Below are 17904 nucleotides of genomic sequence, written 5' to 3' on the forward strand. Positions count from 1 at the left end.
TACATTTTTCATGAAACAAATTAATTTCGATACAGCTGAAAACCCATCTCATCCTAAAAGAAAAATTTTTCATCTAAAAACGTCAGGTGTTTTTTTTCCCCAAAATTTTCGTGTTTCCATTAAGCAAGATTATTTTCGTAATTTCAATTTGCGCAATTTTTCGTCTTTTCTGCCAGTAGTAATGTACGATTGTTGATCACGTGTCTCGTGTGAAGCAAAAAAATTAAAAGTTTACATTGGAGTTTTGCAAAATACACAAATTTTTATTCAATCTAAGAGCAAAAGTTTTTATCGAAAAACATGAATTTCTCCAAAACTGGTGTGTTTTTAATCAAGTGAGTTTATTTTCGTAATTCCAATTTGTGTAACTTTTTGGTCATTGGAAATAAACTACCATGAAAATTCCCTCAGTTTGTTTGTAGTTTACCTGACATTGAAGCCAAATGAAGCTGACAGGATCTTGACTTACCGGTGCTGAGCTCCAGGAGAATATTTCCCTCTTTACTGATCTGAAGGCGAAGCCTGGCTTCACTGACATACACGAAGACTGAGCCTTCCTGCTGCTGGAGGTCAAAGGTCAGCAGCAGCCCTGCCTTGTTCCACGTCCTGAACTGTAGCGCTATGGAAACGACCCCTGACAGCCATGATGTCAGCACAGGCAGCTGGAGGAAGCTGTGAGAGTCAGTGAACGTCACGGCGACAAAAACCGGCTCGCTGCAAGAAAAGGTCATGTTGCCCTGCAGAAACAAGAGACGGGGAAACGACTATGAAGCAGATGACAAACATAAATATTCATCAGCTGCAGCAGCGTAATCAGTCTGACTGCATGTCACAGAGGTCTCATCTCGGAGAAATGACACCTGTACCGCCATATTGATATTAGCGTCAATTAAAAAGATGAAGGTTATGCACAAATCTCAGGAAACATTGTGTCCTAAATCTCCATAAACTATTACAGAAACCAGAGAGTCATGCCTTAGGCGCTTTAAAATGCTTTAAAAATTAATTTTAGATATCATATCTAGAATAAGTCATAAACTTCTGCCTGTTTTGGTTCCTTCTTTGCTGCTTCCTTTGCTTTGGGCTTCGACGATAATGAAGGAGAATATGATGACATTAAAGATGCTGATGATGATGGTGAGTATAAATAAAAAAACTAAATAATAATCATGATGATGATGTTCATGGGTCTGACCATTAGCATAAAAATGAAAGATGGTGGCAGATACGGTTAAGCTAGTCCAGAGTTTCAGATCGTGATTTCAGGTTAAAAAAAAAAAAATACAACAGATCACACCAAACCAGGGGTGTCCAAGCTGTGGCCCAAGGGCCGACTTTGGTCCTTGTACTCATCTTTTGTGGCCCCCAACTGCAGCTTAAGAATATGTTTATTGAACTTTTTATTTCTAATCAGGGTAAAATTATTACCAACATCATTTTATTACAATGAAAAAAAGTAAAAAATGACATCTTTTTAGACTTTTGTAATAAGTAGAACCACATTTCATAATTTTTTTAAATGAAATGTAAAATTGTATTTAATTTATTAAACTTAGCAAACTATAACAAGGGTTTTGAAATCCTGTTCTCATAACAGAATAAATTTGTTCAACCGATCCTAGAACGATTTGAAAACGAAATGCCCTTTTTATTAAAAACACACAAAACAAAATAGTTTTAAAAGTTTGGATTTACAATGAATAATGTAAAATAATAAACTACTTTGATTGACTTTAGGTGTTTGTTTGTTTTTCTTGCACTAAACGTAGTGGATAAAAATGCTTGGGGATTTGTAATTTAAGTACAGATAAATCCATAATATGATTTTCTGAGCATTTTGATCCATAACATTACATAAGTCAAATAATTTTCAGTTTACAGTTGGCTTAGTCTGGAAGATAATACAAAAGTGTAACAAATATTTTCACCCCTAAATGTTTTCAATGGACCTGGCTGCTTTTAGGATTCAAATGTTATTAATTATTACATTATTTAATTTGCAAAGATGTGCAATTTCATAACTTTTGATGGAAATCTGAAAATAAAACACTATATTTGTGTTTATTCCAATGAGAGTCAGGTCATTTCTAAATAGGAAATCATAATAAAGTATTATCATGGAAGTGTAGCCATCTGAACAATGTAAATTGAAGATTAAACGGATGTTAAAGCCAACAGAGTGACTTACCAGTGCAGCGACCTGTGGGCTGTTCTGTTTGGCCAGTTTGATCAAATTAAGGTCGTTGTATAAAAGGTTTTCCAGGCATCCATGGAAGTTCCTGTTGGGCAGGATTGGAGTTTGGAGTCCGTGGCTCTGGACAGCTGCCACACTAAGCTGAAAAAAACATTCAAAAACTTACAAAATGTTACTCAGTTTTATAAATTTTATGTAGAATATATTGAAGTCGAGCATTAGAAAAAATATTATTGAGACAAAGAAAAAATAAATACATTTCCCATCAGTTCAGGTGGATTTTATCTGACTTATTTTCATCAGATGGACAGTTTTGGTTTGACTTATTTCCAACAAAGCAAATATTTTACTGAAAGAAATGTAATGCTACAATACATGTTACACATTAAAGGTTTAAGACCACTAGTAATAGGTCTTAAACTATTTTTTTCCTCTTTTTTGTTGCTGCTGCGCCTGTCACAATAACAAATTTCCCTGGATGATAAATTGTCCCAGAAATTGTTGCGATAAACAATAATATTGTCATTTTGAGTCTATTTTCATTTCACTACTACAATAATAATGGCATATCAATGCAAGTACACCCTCTCAAAGATAAAAAAAACCCTTTAATTTCTAAAGAATGTTTAACAGTAGAGCTAGAAAACATTTTAAATATCCAAAATAATAAATGAAAACTAAAATAGCTTTTCAAATAGTAATGATTCAGGTTTGACAGGGAAAACAGGCAAAAGAGGCAGGTAGTGCAAACTGACTATATTATTCAAAATGGCTGCTCTTCAACAATACCAAAAGAGGCAGAATATCTCTGACGATTGTTGTCCACATGGAAATGATGGACCTCTTTTTAATTTATCATGCAATTAACTGATTTATTGCTACAAAGTGTCAATTTTTCTGCAAAATTAAATGCACTTTCAGGTGCAACAAACTCTTAGGTGGTTTTATGTGAGGCAGTAGTTGCTTGCTAATTGCAGAGTTGACTTCTGACAATTATTCTCCTGCTTTACATGTGAAAAAACCGAGTAATGACAGAAACACACTTGGTTTCAGTTTCTCTCTGTTTGGATGTAATGAAGTCCTTGCCGGTTCTGTTTGTTGAAAGCGTTGGCTGCGGACGCCGTCAGATGTTAATGGTGAGCTTATACAAAATGCATAATGTAGGTGACAGGCAGGGGCAAATCTGACTGGCTATCAAACATAATGAAAACTGTTTCTATACTTTAACACCATCTGCGATGCAACAGCTGCTGTTTTTTCTGCTTCGTCCTTAATATGAAACAATCACTGACCTCTATACTACGGCTTGATGTTTACCAGGAACATCATTCAAAAGATTTCTGTGACCCAAAGTCCAGTTTCAATACTTAGCTAAAAAAATAATTCTCATTAATATTAATCAGCACTTACCATTTTTATTTATTTTCATTTGCGGCTTGCATTAACATAATTAGGTTCTTATATAGATGATGTGACTTTAAGTAAATGTCACTTTGCCTTTTCTGATGATGTCATATGAAGTTTAATATCTAACTGTTTTTGTTGCGTGACTTTCGTGACTTAACGTTGCAATATTAAAACATAAAGATGCCCTGAAGAAAACTAAGTAAATTTCCCATAAATGTCACTGAAATTATCCAGTAACGTTTAATCTCACATTACATTATGCAGAAGCTCTGTCTGCACTAATGAATTTTTATTCACTTTAACATTTCTAATGCTTTTCGAGATGTTTTCATACGGGTTATTAATAAGTCTGGTTACTATCAACATGCAAATCCACCGTTTATCCAAATTGTAAAATTTACAAAAAAAATGTACGATTTTGTTTATTACAAAATAGTTCAAACTAGGATTCAAAGATTGTAGAAATCCAAATATGATTTGCAACACATTTATACATTTACAAAACAAAAAGCTGAAAAAGAGATGATTAAATTATGGAATGATGAAAGCATGAATTTAGGAGAGTTTTCAACAAATTGATGCAAAAGAAAATATTTGAAGTTTTTTAGCATAGACAACTTGAAATTGTGTTGTATCTTTTGGTTTTGGATTGTTTTCTTTCCTGTTGTGTTTCTTGTTTACTGGTTTACATATAAGAAGTGATAAGTTTATTTTATATATTGTAACAATTTATGAAGAGGTAATTCAGTTTAATTTGATGATTGACTGAATAAATAAAAAAATCTATCAACCGATCCGACTAAGATAATACATGTTTGATCACTTATTGAGAGTTCAACCTTTAGAAACCAGTGAAAAAAGTGGGAAAAATGTAAAAATAACTTTTCTGTCATAATATAGCAGGAAATTGTAAATTTTTCTCATTTTGTATTCATAAATGGATTGAAATTACTAATACTGACCACACAAAAAACTTTGAACTGTTTCTACATCCAACCCTTAAACCCTCACAAATATTCAGATTTAAATTGATTCTTTGTTGATTCCAAGTATTTAAAATAAGGGGTTTGATAATCTGAAAATAGACGTAATTTCTTCACATTTAAAGCCATATAAATTGGATTTCTTATATGTCAGGCTTCATGGTAGAAACGACACAGTATGACAGCTTTATAGTAGATGTTAACTGATGATTTAAAACTCTCAGCGGGACGATATAAGTTTTATGGTGCTAAGAACAAAACAGCAAACACAAAGATTAGCAAATCAAAGCGTATTAAAGAGTCTGAGGATTGTCGTAACAGCTTTTATGTTTTGATGTTTTGAAAAAAGCTTTGTGGCAACACAAACTAATAAAACTACACTGTAAATACTTTTGCGTCGTACCGTGTGAATGTGCCAGTGGCTGAGCTCGGCTGGGACTTGAACCTGCTGCATGTTTTTATCCACCGTCAGGTTGAGGTGAGAGCCGAGCCGCTCCAGCTTCACGTGATGCCAGTGTTGGTCGTCCAGCAGACTCCCAAGAGAAACCAGAAGTTTGCCCCCAGAACCTGAACTCACATCTGCAAAGAAAAGGTTGTCAAGTTAAACAGAAGACTGACTAATGATACAGCACTGAATCTGCAATCTACAGTAAAAACTGTTTTTCAAAGTCCTTAAAATTCACATTTTACACGTTTACACTTCCACTTGGGTGTCTACTACTACTTTTATTTGATTAAATATATTTTATTCACCAATTTGTGTATAAATTGGTGAATAAAATATAACAGACTAACAAAAAGCAAAAGAGGTATTGATCTACAAAATAAATTACTTCCTGAAAAGTTACTTATGAGTTAGAAGTAGAAAAGAGAGCAAGAGAAAGAAAGTAAGTAAACAGATAAATAAATAAATAAATAAATAAATAAATAAAACTATGTGCCAGAACAAAGAATAAATAAATAAACTTAATTCAATACATGCTTGGTGTCTGAATAATGAGTCTTTTCAAAAACTTCCAGTGTAATGTAACGTCAAAAATCAGCAGGCTCGTCACCTAGCAACCCCAGCCAAGCCCAGCTCGTCACCTAGCAACCCCAGCCAAGCTCAACCTATCACCTAGCAACCCCTGCCAAGCTCAGCCCGTCACCTAGCAACCCCTGCCAAGCTCAGTGGGTTACCTAGCAACACCAGCCAAGCTCAGCGGGTCACCTAGCAACCCCAGCCAAGCCCAGCCCGTCACCTAGCAACCCCAGCCAACCCCAGCCCGTCACCTAGCAACCCCAGCCAAGCCCAGCCCGTCACCTAGCAACCCCAGCCAAGCTCAGCCCGTCACCTAGCAACCCCAGCCCGTCACCTAGCAACCCAAGCAGAGTAACCAAAGGTTGAAAAGTTTTAATTGTAATTTCAATGGAAATATTAAGAGTTTGTGTGATTTCATCAGGGAGGAAAATAAATTTTAACTGCATGTACTGTCTACATGGATACATGCTGTTCCAGAAATGACAACATCAGCCATAAATAATACCGCTTCGTACTCAGCTCAACATTTCTTTCAATCTGAGTATGCTATTTTTAATAACTGTACAGTATTTTTCTTTTTTTTTTTTTTAATTTTACAACCTTGTTAATTTTTCCAACTGATTACCTTTCTGTTTTACATTTTATACCTTTCTACGCCACTTCACTGCAAAAACACCAAATCTTACCAAGTAATTTTGGTCCCATAAAACAAATATTTTAGTACACTTGAAATAAGACAAAACTTACAAATAACTTTTCAGTAAGAAATAAGAGTTTGTTTTAAGGAAATAATTCCTTAATACTGATGAAAAAGTTCTAGTTCCATTTCTCAGATTATTCCATGAGACATTTTCCCATGTTTTAAGTGGAATAATCTGCCACTGGAACAAGTAAAAAATTTTTTATCAACATTAAGGCATTATTGACTTAAAACAATCGCTTCTCTTGCTGAAAAGTTACTTATAAGTTAATTTTGTTTTATTTCAAGTGTTAACATATTTTCACTAGAAACTAGACCAGAATTACTTGGTAAAATCTTCAGTTTTTGCAGTGAATTTGCTGCTAATACGCCTGAATCTTCCTATAGAGGGAAAATAACTGATATTTCTACTTTACTCTGTTCTCTATTGCAGAAAAGTACCATGCAGTGCAAGTTTGACTCCGGGCTCCTCTTAAACTCTTATGCAGCTGTTTACAAAGAAAATTCCTGGAGGCTCCCAATAAATCACCAAAGACATAGTGTAATAGAACAGGCAATTGTGTCAGTAATAGCCACAGTCCATTGTCTTCTACTTTATTTTCTAACTAGCTCAGGGAGAATCATTCCAGTATCACTGCCTGGATGCCCTCTGGGATGGTCTGGTTGTAGCTTTTGTTGCTTTGAGTTGAGAATAAAAGTGATTTTTGTTGCCGTTACACATTAATATTCAGGGGTTTTATTTCTTCAAAGCACAGCCAGGAACCGCAGCATGTCCTTAATGTTGCGAATGCAGAATAGAAAGTCAATTACTTAACAAGCGGCTGGACCCACGCGCTGCTCTGATCCCATCCTAATTTAGTCAGCAATACTTAACATCGTTCGTCAGTGGAGGAAAGCGCCGGAGCAGGACACAGTCGCTCGAAGTGCAATCACCGCTGCGCGTTACAGCTTCCCAGAGACAAATCACAATTGAACTTAATCATAGAGCAGCAGGCTGCATTAAAGTCAGCTGCCATTTTGATAAATGTGAGGAGGAAATAAGGTGATTTTAAAAACGTGGACATAAATCTTAATGAGTGACTCAATTTACTCCAACTGCTCAGTCACCCACAAGCTGGGAGGAAAGGTCTAACTACTATATTTAATTGTTTGTGTGCCTGTCTGCTAATTATAACTTGGTATTTGTTGTGTTTTCACTGAGCCATTAATTTATGCAAATGTGTGTTATGGACCAAAATATATCTTCTCCTGCTGAGTTTTGTGTTGTAGTTTTATATGGCTCAGTTGCCATATAAACTAAATGTTGGTGAACATTTTTTCACCAATGTTGGAAAAATAACATTTTGCAATTGCAATGTTTCCATCAAACAATAAATGCAATTACAATCACACATGAATAAGTTTGTTCGCGCGATCAGTCATTAAAAAAAACATGGCATACCGTCACCCAAAGTGTTTTTCCATTGTAGTTTTACAAAATAAACAAATTTTGATACAGTCAATAAAAACACATCATCCTAATGGAAAAGGGATTTATTGGAAAATGTGTTTTTTCAAAATAGTTGTGTTTCCATTAAAAAATATCTGTGTAATTCCAATTTGTGCAATTTTAAGGTAAATGGAAGAACACCTTGTGACTTCCTTTCATTAACAAATGTGCTCTAACCCTCGTGAATATTCCACTAATGTCAACAAAACACAATTTTGCAATTTGGTGTTTCCATTAAATAAGAAACATGATTAAAATCACAAGTGAATAAGTTTGTTCACGTGATAACTCATTACAAAATCAGCCATGCCATCATCCTCCAACCACTTCCTGTTGTCTTCTTCATGGTTTCCACCAGTAGTAACATCCTGTTGTTGATCATGTGACTTGTGTGAAAAAGCTGTTCCTATTACAGTTTAGATATGGACAAAAAAAAAAACAACATATAGTCCTAGTGCACAAACTTTATCGAAAAACAAGTTTTTCCAGAATGGTTGTATTTCCGTTAATTGAATTTATTTCCAAAATGTCGCTATGACATGGTCAATGGAAGCGCAGCTTGTGCTAAAGGGAGCAGAGCGACCAGCAGAGTCGGGTTGGGAATGTGAAAGATAAGCAAGAGGAGCCTCAGAGAATATCTCACGCTCTCCTACGGAGATAATACGCTTTAACCTCTGGGTATTATCTTCAGTCCGTTAGTTTGATCTTCTCCTTTCTTCTTTAATCTTCTGTCATCTTTTCCTTTATTTCCCTCTCTTCTCTCCTCTGCCAACCGCTGACTGTGGAGGGGCTTGCTGTGGCTCAGAGTGAATGCTCGCAGCTATTGATCTAAATTGCACAGTCTGCAAACTCCTGGGAGAGTCATATGGAGGGAGGAAGTTTGGTGCAGCTGTGAGAAAGAGAAGATTTTCAAAGAGCATGCAATTTAAAAAGGGAAATCAGTGAAAGGAATGCAGAACGACTTCGGTAAGGTCAAAAAAGTACAACTGTATGAGTTGTCTGTGTGGTGATAAAGGAGGCTGTGTGGCTGCTAAGCTAGCTTAGATTCTGATTGCTAACCCCAAACTTTGTTTGATTTTAAGAAAAGTCTTTAAATTTCTCCAAATGTTTACAGAAATCTGACAGGGTTATTGTTTTCAGTAGGTACGTTTCCATTGACTGTATAACCGTGCAAATTGGAATTACGAAAATAAATCTGCTCAATGGAAAAATGTCAATTCTGAAAAAACTCAAAATTTGGAAGTGGTTGTTAGGTTGTGTCAAAAGTAAAACACTTTTTCACATCACGAGTCCCATGAATATGAACCTTCACAGCCACATAAAGACAGTTACAAAGTCGGCCTTCTGTCACCTGAAGAACATTTAAAGGACTAGATGACTAATATCTCAGCAAGAGAGAAACTCATCCATGTGTTTATGTTTAGTTGCATTAATTACTGCAACATTGTCTTCACAGGTCTGATTTAAAAAAACTAATCCTCCAGCTGATCCAGAATGCTGCTGCTGGCATTCTGACTAAAACCAGGAAGATAGAGCACATCACCCAGTTCCACTGAGAGAATAAACTTTAAATACTGCTGTTAATTTACAAATCACTAAATGGTTTAGCACCACAATACATTAAAGACCTGCTGTTGTCATACCAACCTTCCAGACTGCACAGGTTGGTATGACAACAGCAACTCTAACCCTTATGAAACATAAGAAAGGAAACATTGATCAACATCTTGATGTGTAATGTAATGTTTCAATTGTTGATTTTTGTGTTTTTATGATGTAAAGTACTTTAAAATAAAAATTGATTGATTGATAGCAGTGAAATCTACAAATTTCCCAAAAACCAAACTGTGTGATATTTTCTTTAAGCTATGAGAGAGTTATGAATAAACAAGCAGCATAGAGAGGTAACTGGCAAGACAGGAAGAAGCACAATTCCCCCGAGTTTCTTCAAAATTGGATCAGCTCTAACTGAGATCAGATCTGACAAATAGCGTTCAGATAAAACTGCTTCCGACAGCTCGCCTCTTTTTATTTAAGGAACAAAACTCGCAGAAGGTATTAAATCCCATCTATGGATATGAGAACAGGGACGCTCTGCATAATTGCTGTTCAGTTTAGGCATTTAACTGACATTTGCTCAGTTATGAACAATGAATGAATAATGACTGAACAGAGACGGAGCGTCTGCAGACGAGAACTTCAAGATTATTTGAATTCAAATATTCAAAATTTGATCCGTCATTCATCACGTCTTCAACAAAAACCTTGAATACTGATTACAGTTTTCGCCCTAAAGGGAAAATCTCGCAGTAGGTTGTTGCATTATTACACATAACAGGCAAAAGAACAGTCTGCATACTCTAAAACTTTATAGAATGATAACTGCAACGCAAAGATCATTCTTTTGAAAAGTAATTATAATCACACAATAGTTAATTGGACATTTTGGTTACATGACTTAAAATCTAGCAGTGATAAAAATAAAAAAAAACATCTAATAATTAGGGCAGCGTATTAGGGTCATTGTAAAAAATAAATAAATAAACAAAGAAAAAAACTTTGGCCAAAAAACTGAAATTTTGAGATTAATCTTTAAAATTTTCTTTAAACAGCTTGAAGGGTTGAAACTTTGCTAGAAAAAAAAACAAAGAACCTTTTTGTTTTTCAAAGATTTTCATGTTTTTTTCACAAGTTTCCATGTCTTTTCTTGCAAATTTTCAACTCATAACTTTAAAAAAAATTTCTAAATTTCTTTTGAGTTTTTTTGAAATTCAAAATTTCAACTTTTCCAACCCAAATTTTAAAAAAAAATCTAGAAAATTTCTGAGATTAAACTGAAAATTAGTGATATTTTTTTCCTCACAAATTTTCAACTTTTCACTCAGAAAATTCTTTTAAAGGAAATTTCCTCCTCCTTTTGTTTTTCATCCGTCTATTATGGCCCTAATTCACAATAGGAGCCTAATTGATGCCAATGATGGTTTTGTTTTGAACTCACAAGTCAAAAGTTCATGTTGGAGAAAATCAAACAGAATTTATGCCAAAGTCACTTTTATCAACATCCAATATGAAACACATATAAAACAAAGGGAAATTTTCAGGACTGAAATGTTTATATCCTCTTTAACAAACTGTCAGAAAACTTCAAAGATGCTGAAACACTGACTTTGTTTAAATAAAGGCCAAACCCCCAGTTTGATTAACAATAACTAGAACATTGATCAATATATCAGATGTATATTTAATGGTGATTTTGAAGATGGCATTAGAACCTCTTCTAATGAGGAAACTAAAAAACACCTGATAGGATGGGAAAAAGGAAAGTCACTACTGAATGATTTCAGCTGTTTTATAAAAAATAAAAGGCTGAGTGTAAATAAACAACCTGCTGAGGTTGGTACCTTGCTGGTGGTGGAGCAGCAGCTTTCCTCTCTCCAGCGCCAGGTTGAGGCTGTGATCCCTCTGTCCATTTGCATGAAGCAGCGTTCCTGAGTTCTTCAAGGTTTTAAACTTCAGAGAGATGCTCTCCCTCGCTGTCCAGCTCGTTCTGGCACTCAGTCTGTAGACAAGGTTGCTTCTCCCATCAAAATGTGCCACCTCAGAGGCTGCAAAACAAGAGCAAAGCGGCTTTAAAGGTTTGATTCTTTACTATTTAAATCACATTAAATACAGCAAACGATGTGGATGGTAGAATTCAAAAATACAAACACAGACGGTGCAACTTAATTTGCAAAAGTTAATTTCAAACAATATTTTTTTTGAAGAGTTCAATAAGGAAAAATAAAGAAGAATTCGTATTTAAACACAGAGAGCATTTCTGTTGAATGTTTTCAGGAGTCACGCACCAGTGGTAGATATTTTCTGCCACTCTTCCTCTGCTGCAGCCAAGCTCTTAAAACTTGCATGAGTCCTTGGGTGGACAGCTGACTTCAGCTCTTACCAAAGATTTCCAATAGAGCTCAGCAGCTTGATTTGTGCCAAATGTTTCCCTGGTTTAAGACCAAACAGTTTTTCCTTTGTTTCTGCTACAGAAAAACATCCTGGTACTTTTTATGAGTCATCACTCCTTAAATTTATTATGAGGAATAACATCATCACCTCCACCATGTTTTAGAGAGAAATATTCAGAGTAAAGATGCATTTTTCACACAATTCAAGAGAAACAAGACATCTTGGCACTTAAACTCCAAGCTGCAGACCAATCTGTGTATTGGTGCATCAATGCGTGTGGATTTGAGTGCAGTTGGGGCTGTAATATATCTGTAGCCCAATCAAACACTTCCCAGATAGAATATGAGAACTTATAAATGTCACTCAGTAGCAAGCTGCTGAATTTGTATCTCTTTTACTAGAACATAAAAATAAAATAAACCCTCACTTTTCACTCAGTTTTGATCTAAAACTGAATTTCTGCGGCGTTGTCTTTGTGCCACCGATTTGAATGTGAGCGCATAAATCTATGTAAACGGACAATAACTAGTGATGTTAAGCATCTATATCTAAAACTCGGTTGCTAAATACGCATCTGACACGCGCTCCACTATGACATTGCAGCTCCTTGGGTATGGAACACCAATAGAGGCAAAGATTTTGTAAAATTTTATGTGTCTTTCACACACAAAGTATGTTGTTAACATGCAAATGACTGCATTCACAACTGTAAATCAAAGTTTCACATTATATTATATAGATTCGTTGTGACGTTTTGTCTAATTCATTTAGTCTTAGTTTTTAGAGTGTGTTTGCTAGTGTTTATTAGTTATTATGGAGTGCCATAATTTGCCAACAACTGACGTAAACCGCTTCAGTGGGGGAAAAAAAAATTCACATCAAATTGGAAAATTGCATATTATATTTATTATTATAGTATATTTTAGTTTATAAATACATGATAAGAGTTCCAGGTAGTTCTAGTTTTTCCCAATTAATTATTGTTTTTATTTATTTCAGCTAATGAAAATGTTTTCTCATTTTCATTTTTTGTTATTTTATTAGCTTTAGTTTACAACCTTGATGTAAATAAATCACATTTCTGGCGAATCACAGACGGATCGTTTTCATCCAATCAGAGTATTTTTTGGATGAGAAAGAACCAATCACAACCAAGAAGCCAAAATACTGCAGGAAGTGGCAGAAATACCCAAACAAACTGTAGCCTTTAAGAAAAACACAACATGATACTCTTGAATTTTGAAACCTAATAATTTGTGCATTTCCTCAGGATGCTATAGTTACTGTAACCACACTCACTGTATCTGCAGCCGTATATTTCCAGGCGGAGTCCGATCCGCCCGGTGGGGTTCCAGTCCAGTGGGATCAGGCGAAGGTAGCGGGCGATCACTGGCTGATCAAGTTTGTACTGGACCACAGAGTCTGCGTTGCTGTTACCTGGAAACGCCTGAAGCAACACACCTAGATGTTAGTTTTTACACACAACTTGGATGTTGTAACAATTATGAATTTTCCATCAGCCTGTTCATGTGTGCCATGGGCGCCAGTTTATGTTTCAGCTGTTGGATGCTAGCTGGCTAATCAGCCACCAGGCAACTAGAGATGGGGGATATGAGGAAAATCTAATATCCCGATATATATATATATATATTTTTTTTTTTGCTATATCACGATACACGATATATATCAAGATATTCTTAAATGAGCTCCAATGTTATTTTTAATTTTTAACTATAGATCCCTTGCAGCATGATGTCACCCACGCACGTTCCGCCCCCATTTCCCTGCTAGACTGAAATGTAAGCTCATATAAAAAGGGATGCAGTGTTTTGCTATGAACTGTCTACACTATGACTAGATAACAAGGTGAGAAATAAGTTTTAACTAAGGAAAAAAAATAGCGAGGGAGAGGGAAGTAGGTCAGTTATCCTCGACTTTGACAAACTTAACAAATAGATGTGCTGTGGAATAAGGTGTGTTTTGGACAGATCAGTAAAGCAGGTGTTTAAATTAGCTAATCAACCACCGCTGTGTTAGCGTGGCTAATAGCAATGGTGGCTAATCTACCACGGTGATCACTTATTAATAAAAGCAAAATACCTAATTTTGTTCGACATCCTCCATATAAAATCCAAACTACTGCCAGATTATTGATCCAGCGCTGTTTCTCTTCGGAACTAGACTAGTGTAGTATATAAAGTGGATCTATTTACTTCAGCGGAACCACTCCCCTAGCTACTGAGTTACCTAGAGGTTATCCGCCAGCGCATTGATATGTAACTTGTGAGACAACAGTAAAGTCACGTTCATTTTCTTACCACCGACTTGAATCCTTTATTTAAATATACTATGTTGGAGTAAAGACACAACAACTAGTTCATCTGATTCGTCTTCAGTTACCGTCTCATTCAGCCGCTGTCACAATGTTGTTTGTTTTCTCCGCGCAGCGTGATTGGTAGAAAATTTTCAGGCTGGGAGGGGGAGGGACTAGTGATGCATTCATAGGGTGTCGGATAAACCATACTCGCATGTTTGGTCAGTTGGTTTTGACGGCGAAAGTTTATTATTTGAACGAAAATTTATACTCGATAGTTGCGATATAGCCATTTTAACTATCGTAAATTAAAAATATTGCGATACATCGAGTACACTTGATACATCGCCCAGCCCTACAGGCAACTACTTATTAACAACCGCAAAATAAACATCAAGCCTGAAAACTGTTAAAACTGTTACCTGCTCAGTTAACAGAACAGGTGATGTTCCTGACACACTAGAAAAGTAACCTCTGATCTGTCCCTTTGCGGAGCTGTTGTCAAGCTGGTTGCCGAAGCAACCGGCATGCGTGGACTGAAGCTCACCGAAGGGAGCGAGGACAAAAGAAGAGTTTGAATGGTTTTTTGAGTTGTTCTTCACCTGTTTTGGGGCGTCATTTTTCACTTTGCTGTGGCAAACTGCAGCCACTGCAATTTCTGAAAATAATCAATAACAACAGGACTGCACAGCAGTAAAACCAACTGGCCAAACGTGCTGGAGGTCTGCTTGGGTTGCTAGGCAATGGGAGGAACTCGGCTGGGGTTGCTAGGTGACAGGCAATTCTTGCTGATTCGTGACGTAACATTGCAGAGATTTTTGAAACAGCTCATTTTCTAGACACCAAAAATTTTTCATTTTTTCTTTTTATAATCAGTAGAAACCCAAATGGAAGCATGGAGATGTTCAAAATGTGAATTTTGCATCGATAACTCGTCAATTCAAAGGGATTCAACTATTGTACCGGTTCTATCATTTGGTGTAGACATAAAGTCTCCCCAACGCTCAGCCTTGAGCCAACCATCTGCATTCTCCAACTTTGAGCTAACAGGCCATTGATCCCACCTGCTGATGACGCCTCCCCCTCTCTGTCCAGTGATCAATAACCCTTGGATCCTATTTTGTGTCCGTACTGAGCCTCTGTTAAAAGACTAATAGCTTCCATTTCCCCCCAATCAGCCGCCTTTGAAAATCCAGCAAGGTTGCCTGTGTGACAGTTCCCCACAGAGAAACGCCTTATTTCAAGACGAATCCCCTAAACACCAAACTGACTCTTACAAAAAGTTAACAGTTGTATTTTTGCATGCATGCATTTGAATGCATTCGCTTTGCTCCATCTACTGAACAGCTTGTGACTTTGTCGGGGTGTGTGTGTGTGTGTGTGTGTGTGTGTTTGTTAGCTGATGAGCCTTTGTGAGCACGATTAGCTTCTCTGGAGCTGCATAATTGTGATCTCGTTGCTTTGAAGGGTTGAGCCTGCTGGGCAGCCGAGTGTTAAGCTCAACAAATGGCTCAGTTTCCTGCTGAGAATGCCGAGGAACACGGCATCTCGTTTACTCGCCCGAGGACCTTTAGAAATATGAGCTGCTTCTGACAAGCTTTCAGTCAGGGGAGGAGAAACAGAGATGAAGGAAGGATGAAACTTTAAAAAAAGGATGGGAGGATGGAGGGATTAATAACAGAGCAACTGGGGGTGAAGAAGTTCTTAATAAAAATATAATAACTTTCAAGTCTTTCATGAAGTCTACATGAAAAATTCTGCTGAATCAGGCGCAGCGACAAGTTTTAGCGAGAAACATTCATGCAGTATAGTTTGTAGGCCTGGACAATATGGCTGAAAACCTATCACTTATCACAAAATACGGTTTCATATTGATATCGCTAATTATTGTTTAGTTTTTTATTTTAAATATCCAAAATACTGCCATGCTAGTCCTCTTTTATTCTGTTTTTGTTTTTTTAAGCACTTATGAGGCATTGTGGTGAAACTTTAAACTGCTGCTGAGCGTGGCCAGCAGGAACTTATTTAGATTTAAAGAGGCAAGACGTCCTAAAACAGTTCAAAATACTTAAAATGTTACTAAGAATGATTTTATGTAAAAAAAATTGTAATGAATATGTTTTGTTTAAGCCATAAACTTCTCCTAATCTGTTTAAGGAAGCATAACAGATCACCCTTAATTTTACCAGAAAGTTGGTTGCTAACTATGTTGCAACCAACTTTTAAGTATTCCTTTTTATACTATAACCATGTGACTGAAAAAGGTTCAAATAATATTTTTAATAATGTACTTAGCTGTAAAGTAGTGTAAAGTAAAGGTAGTGATAAAGACTCCAGTACTTCAGAAAAGTAAAACTCAGATGATTTGTTTTTTCTCATTGAGGATAAATCTGAGTCAGGAGGAAGCTGTGACTGAAGCAGCTGTTTTTACTGTCAAACTCGCACCTTTTCTGTGACACTAAGCCACTCTGACTAATACATACAGATTTAAGAGCAATCTGGCAGCTGATGAGGAAGCACCGCCTCTGTCATGATTTGCGGTGTTAGGTGGTGAGTATTAAGCGATGAATCCAGGTCGTTGAGTGAGAATGATGATTTAATGGTGAAAATGTACAAAAATCCAAAGTCCAGGCAGCACAGAATGAGTGGAAGGCTGACAGCTCATATCTGGTAGCAGCTGGTAGAACAACTGACATCTGATGACTGACTTGACAGCAGACAAGACGACTAGACAAGACGCAAGACCTGACAAGGACCCGACGAGGAACAAGGAAGACAGGTGGGATTAAATAAGAGTAATCAGGGAGCGAGACACAGCTGGGAACAGTCAAGGGGTAAACAGGACAACACGGAGACTCAATAAACACAGAAACCTTAAATAAACACAAAGAAAACTCAAATCTTCACAGCTTCACACGCCGAGTGTCAAATCAACTCGTTTTAGCGCTGAAGAAGTCATACCTTCCTTTTTTCAGGTGATGTGTCCTGGGGAGAGTTTATGTTCTTCACATAGTGTGAAAATCTTCTTTGCAAGTCTGAATTACAAGTCGCTCCACAGGCGGATATAGTTTGAAGATGGGTGTTCCCTTTCTTCTTAAAAGGAAAAAAAGGATGCCTGGAAGTTTCCCGAATAACAAATCAAATAGTAATCGAACTGCTGCACACACACTTACAGAAAGTTATCTTCTCTAACTCTTAAAGGTGACTAATTATGCTTCCTGGAACAGGTAAAGATATACTAAATGTTTATTACATTCTTTGCACAAAATCCTTCTTAGATAAAGAGATTTTGAGTATTTTGAACTAATTTCAGAATGAGTCGTTTTAGGGTGCCCTGTCACTTTAAACCTAAATAAGCTGCTGCTGGCCACGCCTCCAAACTCATTAACTCTCATACCTGAAAATGGAGGCGCAATTATAGAACTGCACATCTTTGAAAAGCAGAAGTAGAGCCTCCTGCACAACCAACAAGAATGCATCAAGTGGTTTCTTGATGGTAAGTCAACAACAAACCTCTTGTCTTTTCCAGCAGCCATTGTACAGCAGTAAAACCAGCTCACCAAACATGCCGGAACTCGGCTTCAGTTGCTAAGTAACAGGCGCCCTTGGTGGGGTTGCTAGGTAACAGCTGATTTGTAACATTACATTCCGAAGGTTTTTGAAACGACTCATTTTCCAGACGCCAAAAAACAGTTGGCTGTTGGCTTTTTTTAAGGCATTTTGGTCGTTTTGAGAAGCAGTAGAAACTCAAATGGAAGTACAAAAACTTGCAAAATGTGAATTTTGCACTGGTACGTCCCCTTTAAAGTTGTTTCCTCATTAGAGACGAGCATTTTGAGCTCGAA

General features: G+C 36.6%; 1 protein-coding gene across 1 annotated transcript in view; it reads right to left on the reverse strand.

Moving 5' to 3' along the window:
* The window catches only part of LOC116716449 (contactin-associated protein-like 4), a 90897-nt gene that overhangs the window by 49254 nt on the left and 23739 nt on the right, over positions 1-17904 (reverse strand). The window contains exons 4-8 of the mRNA XM_032557284.1: positions 13045-13192; positions 11196-11399; positions 4988-5163; positions 2189-2335; positions 470-737 (exon numbers count right to left, since the gene is read on the reverse strand). Of these exons, the coding sequence (XP_032413175.1) occupies positions 470-737; positions 2189-2335; positions 4988-5163; positions 11196-11399; positions 13045-13192 (943 nt within the window). The remainder of the gene's footprint in view (positions 1-469; positions 738-2188; positions 2336-4987; positions 5164-11195; positions 11400-13044; positions 13193-17904) is intronic.

The sequence above is a fragment of the Xiphophorus hellerii genome, unplaced genomic scaffold (assembly GCF_003331165.1).
Source record: "Xiphophorus hellerii strain 12219 unplaced genomic scaffold, Xiphophorus_hellerii-4.1 PGA_scaffold_58__1_contigs__length_500000, whole genome shotgun sequence".
Taxonomy (NCBI): domain Eukaryota; kingdom Metazoa; phylum Chordata; class Actinopteri; order Cyprinodontiformes; family Poeciliidae; genus Xiphophorus; species Xiphophorus hellerii.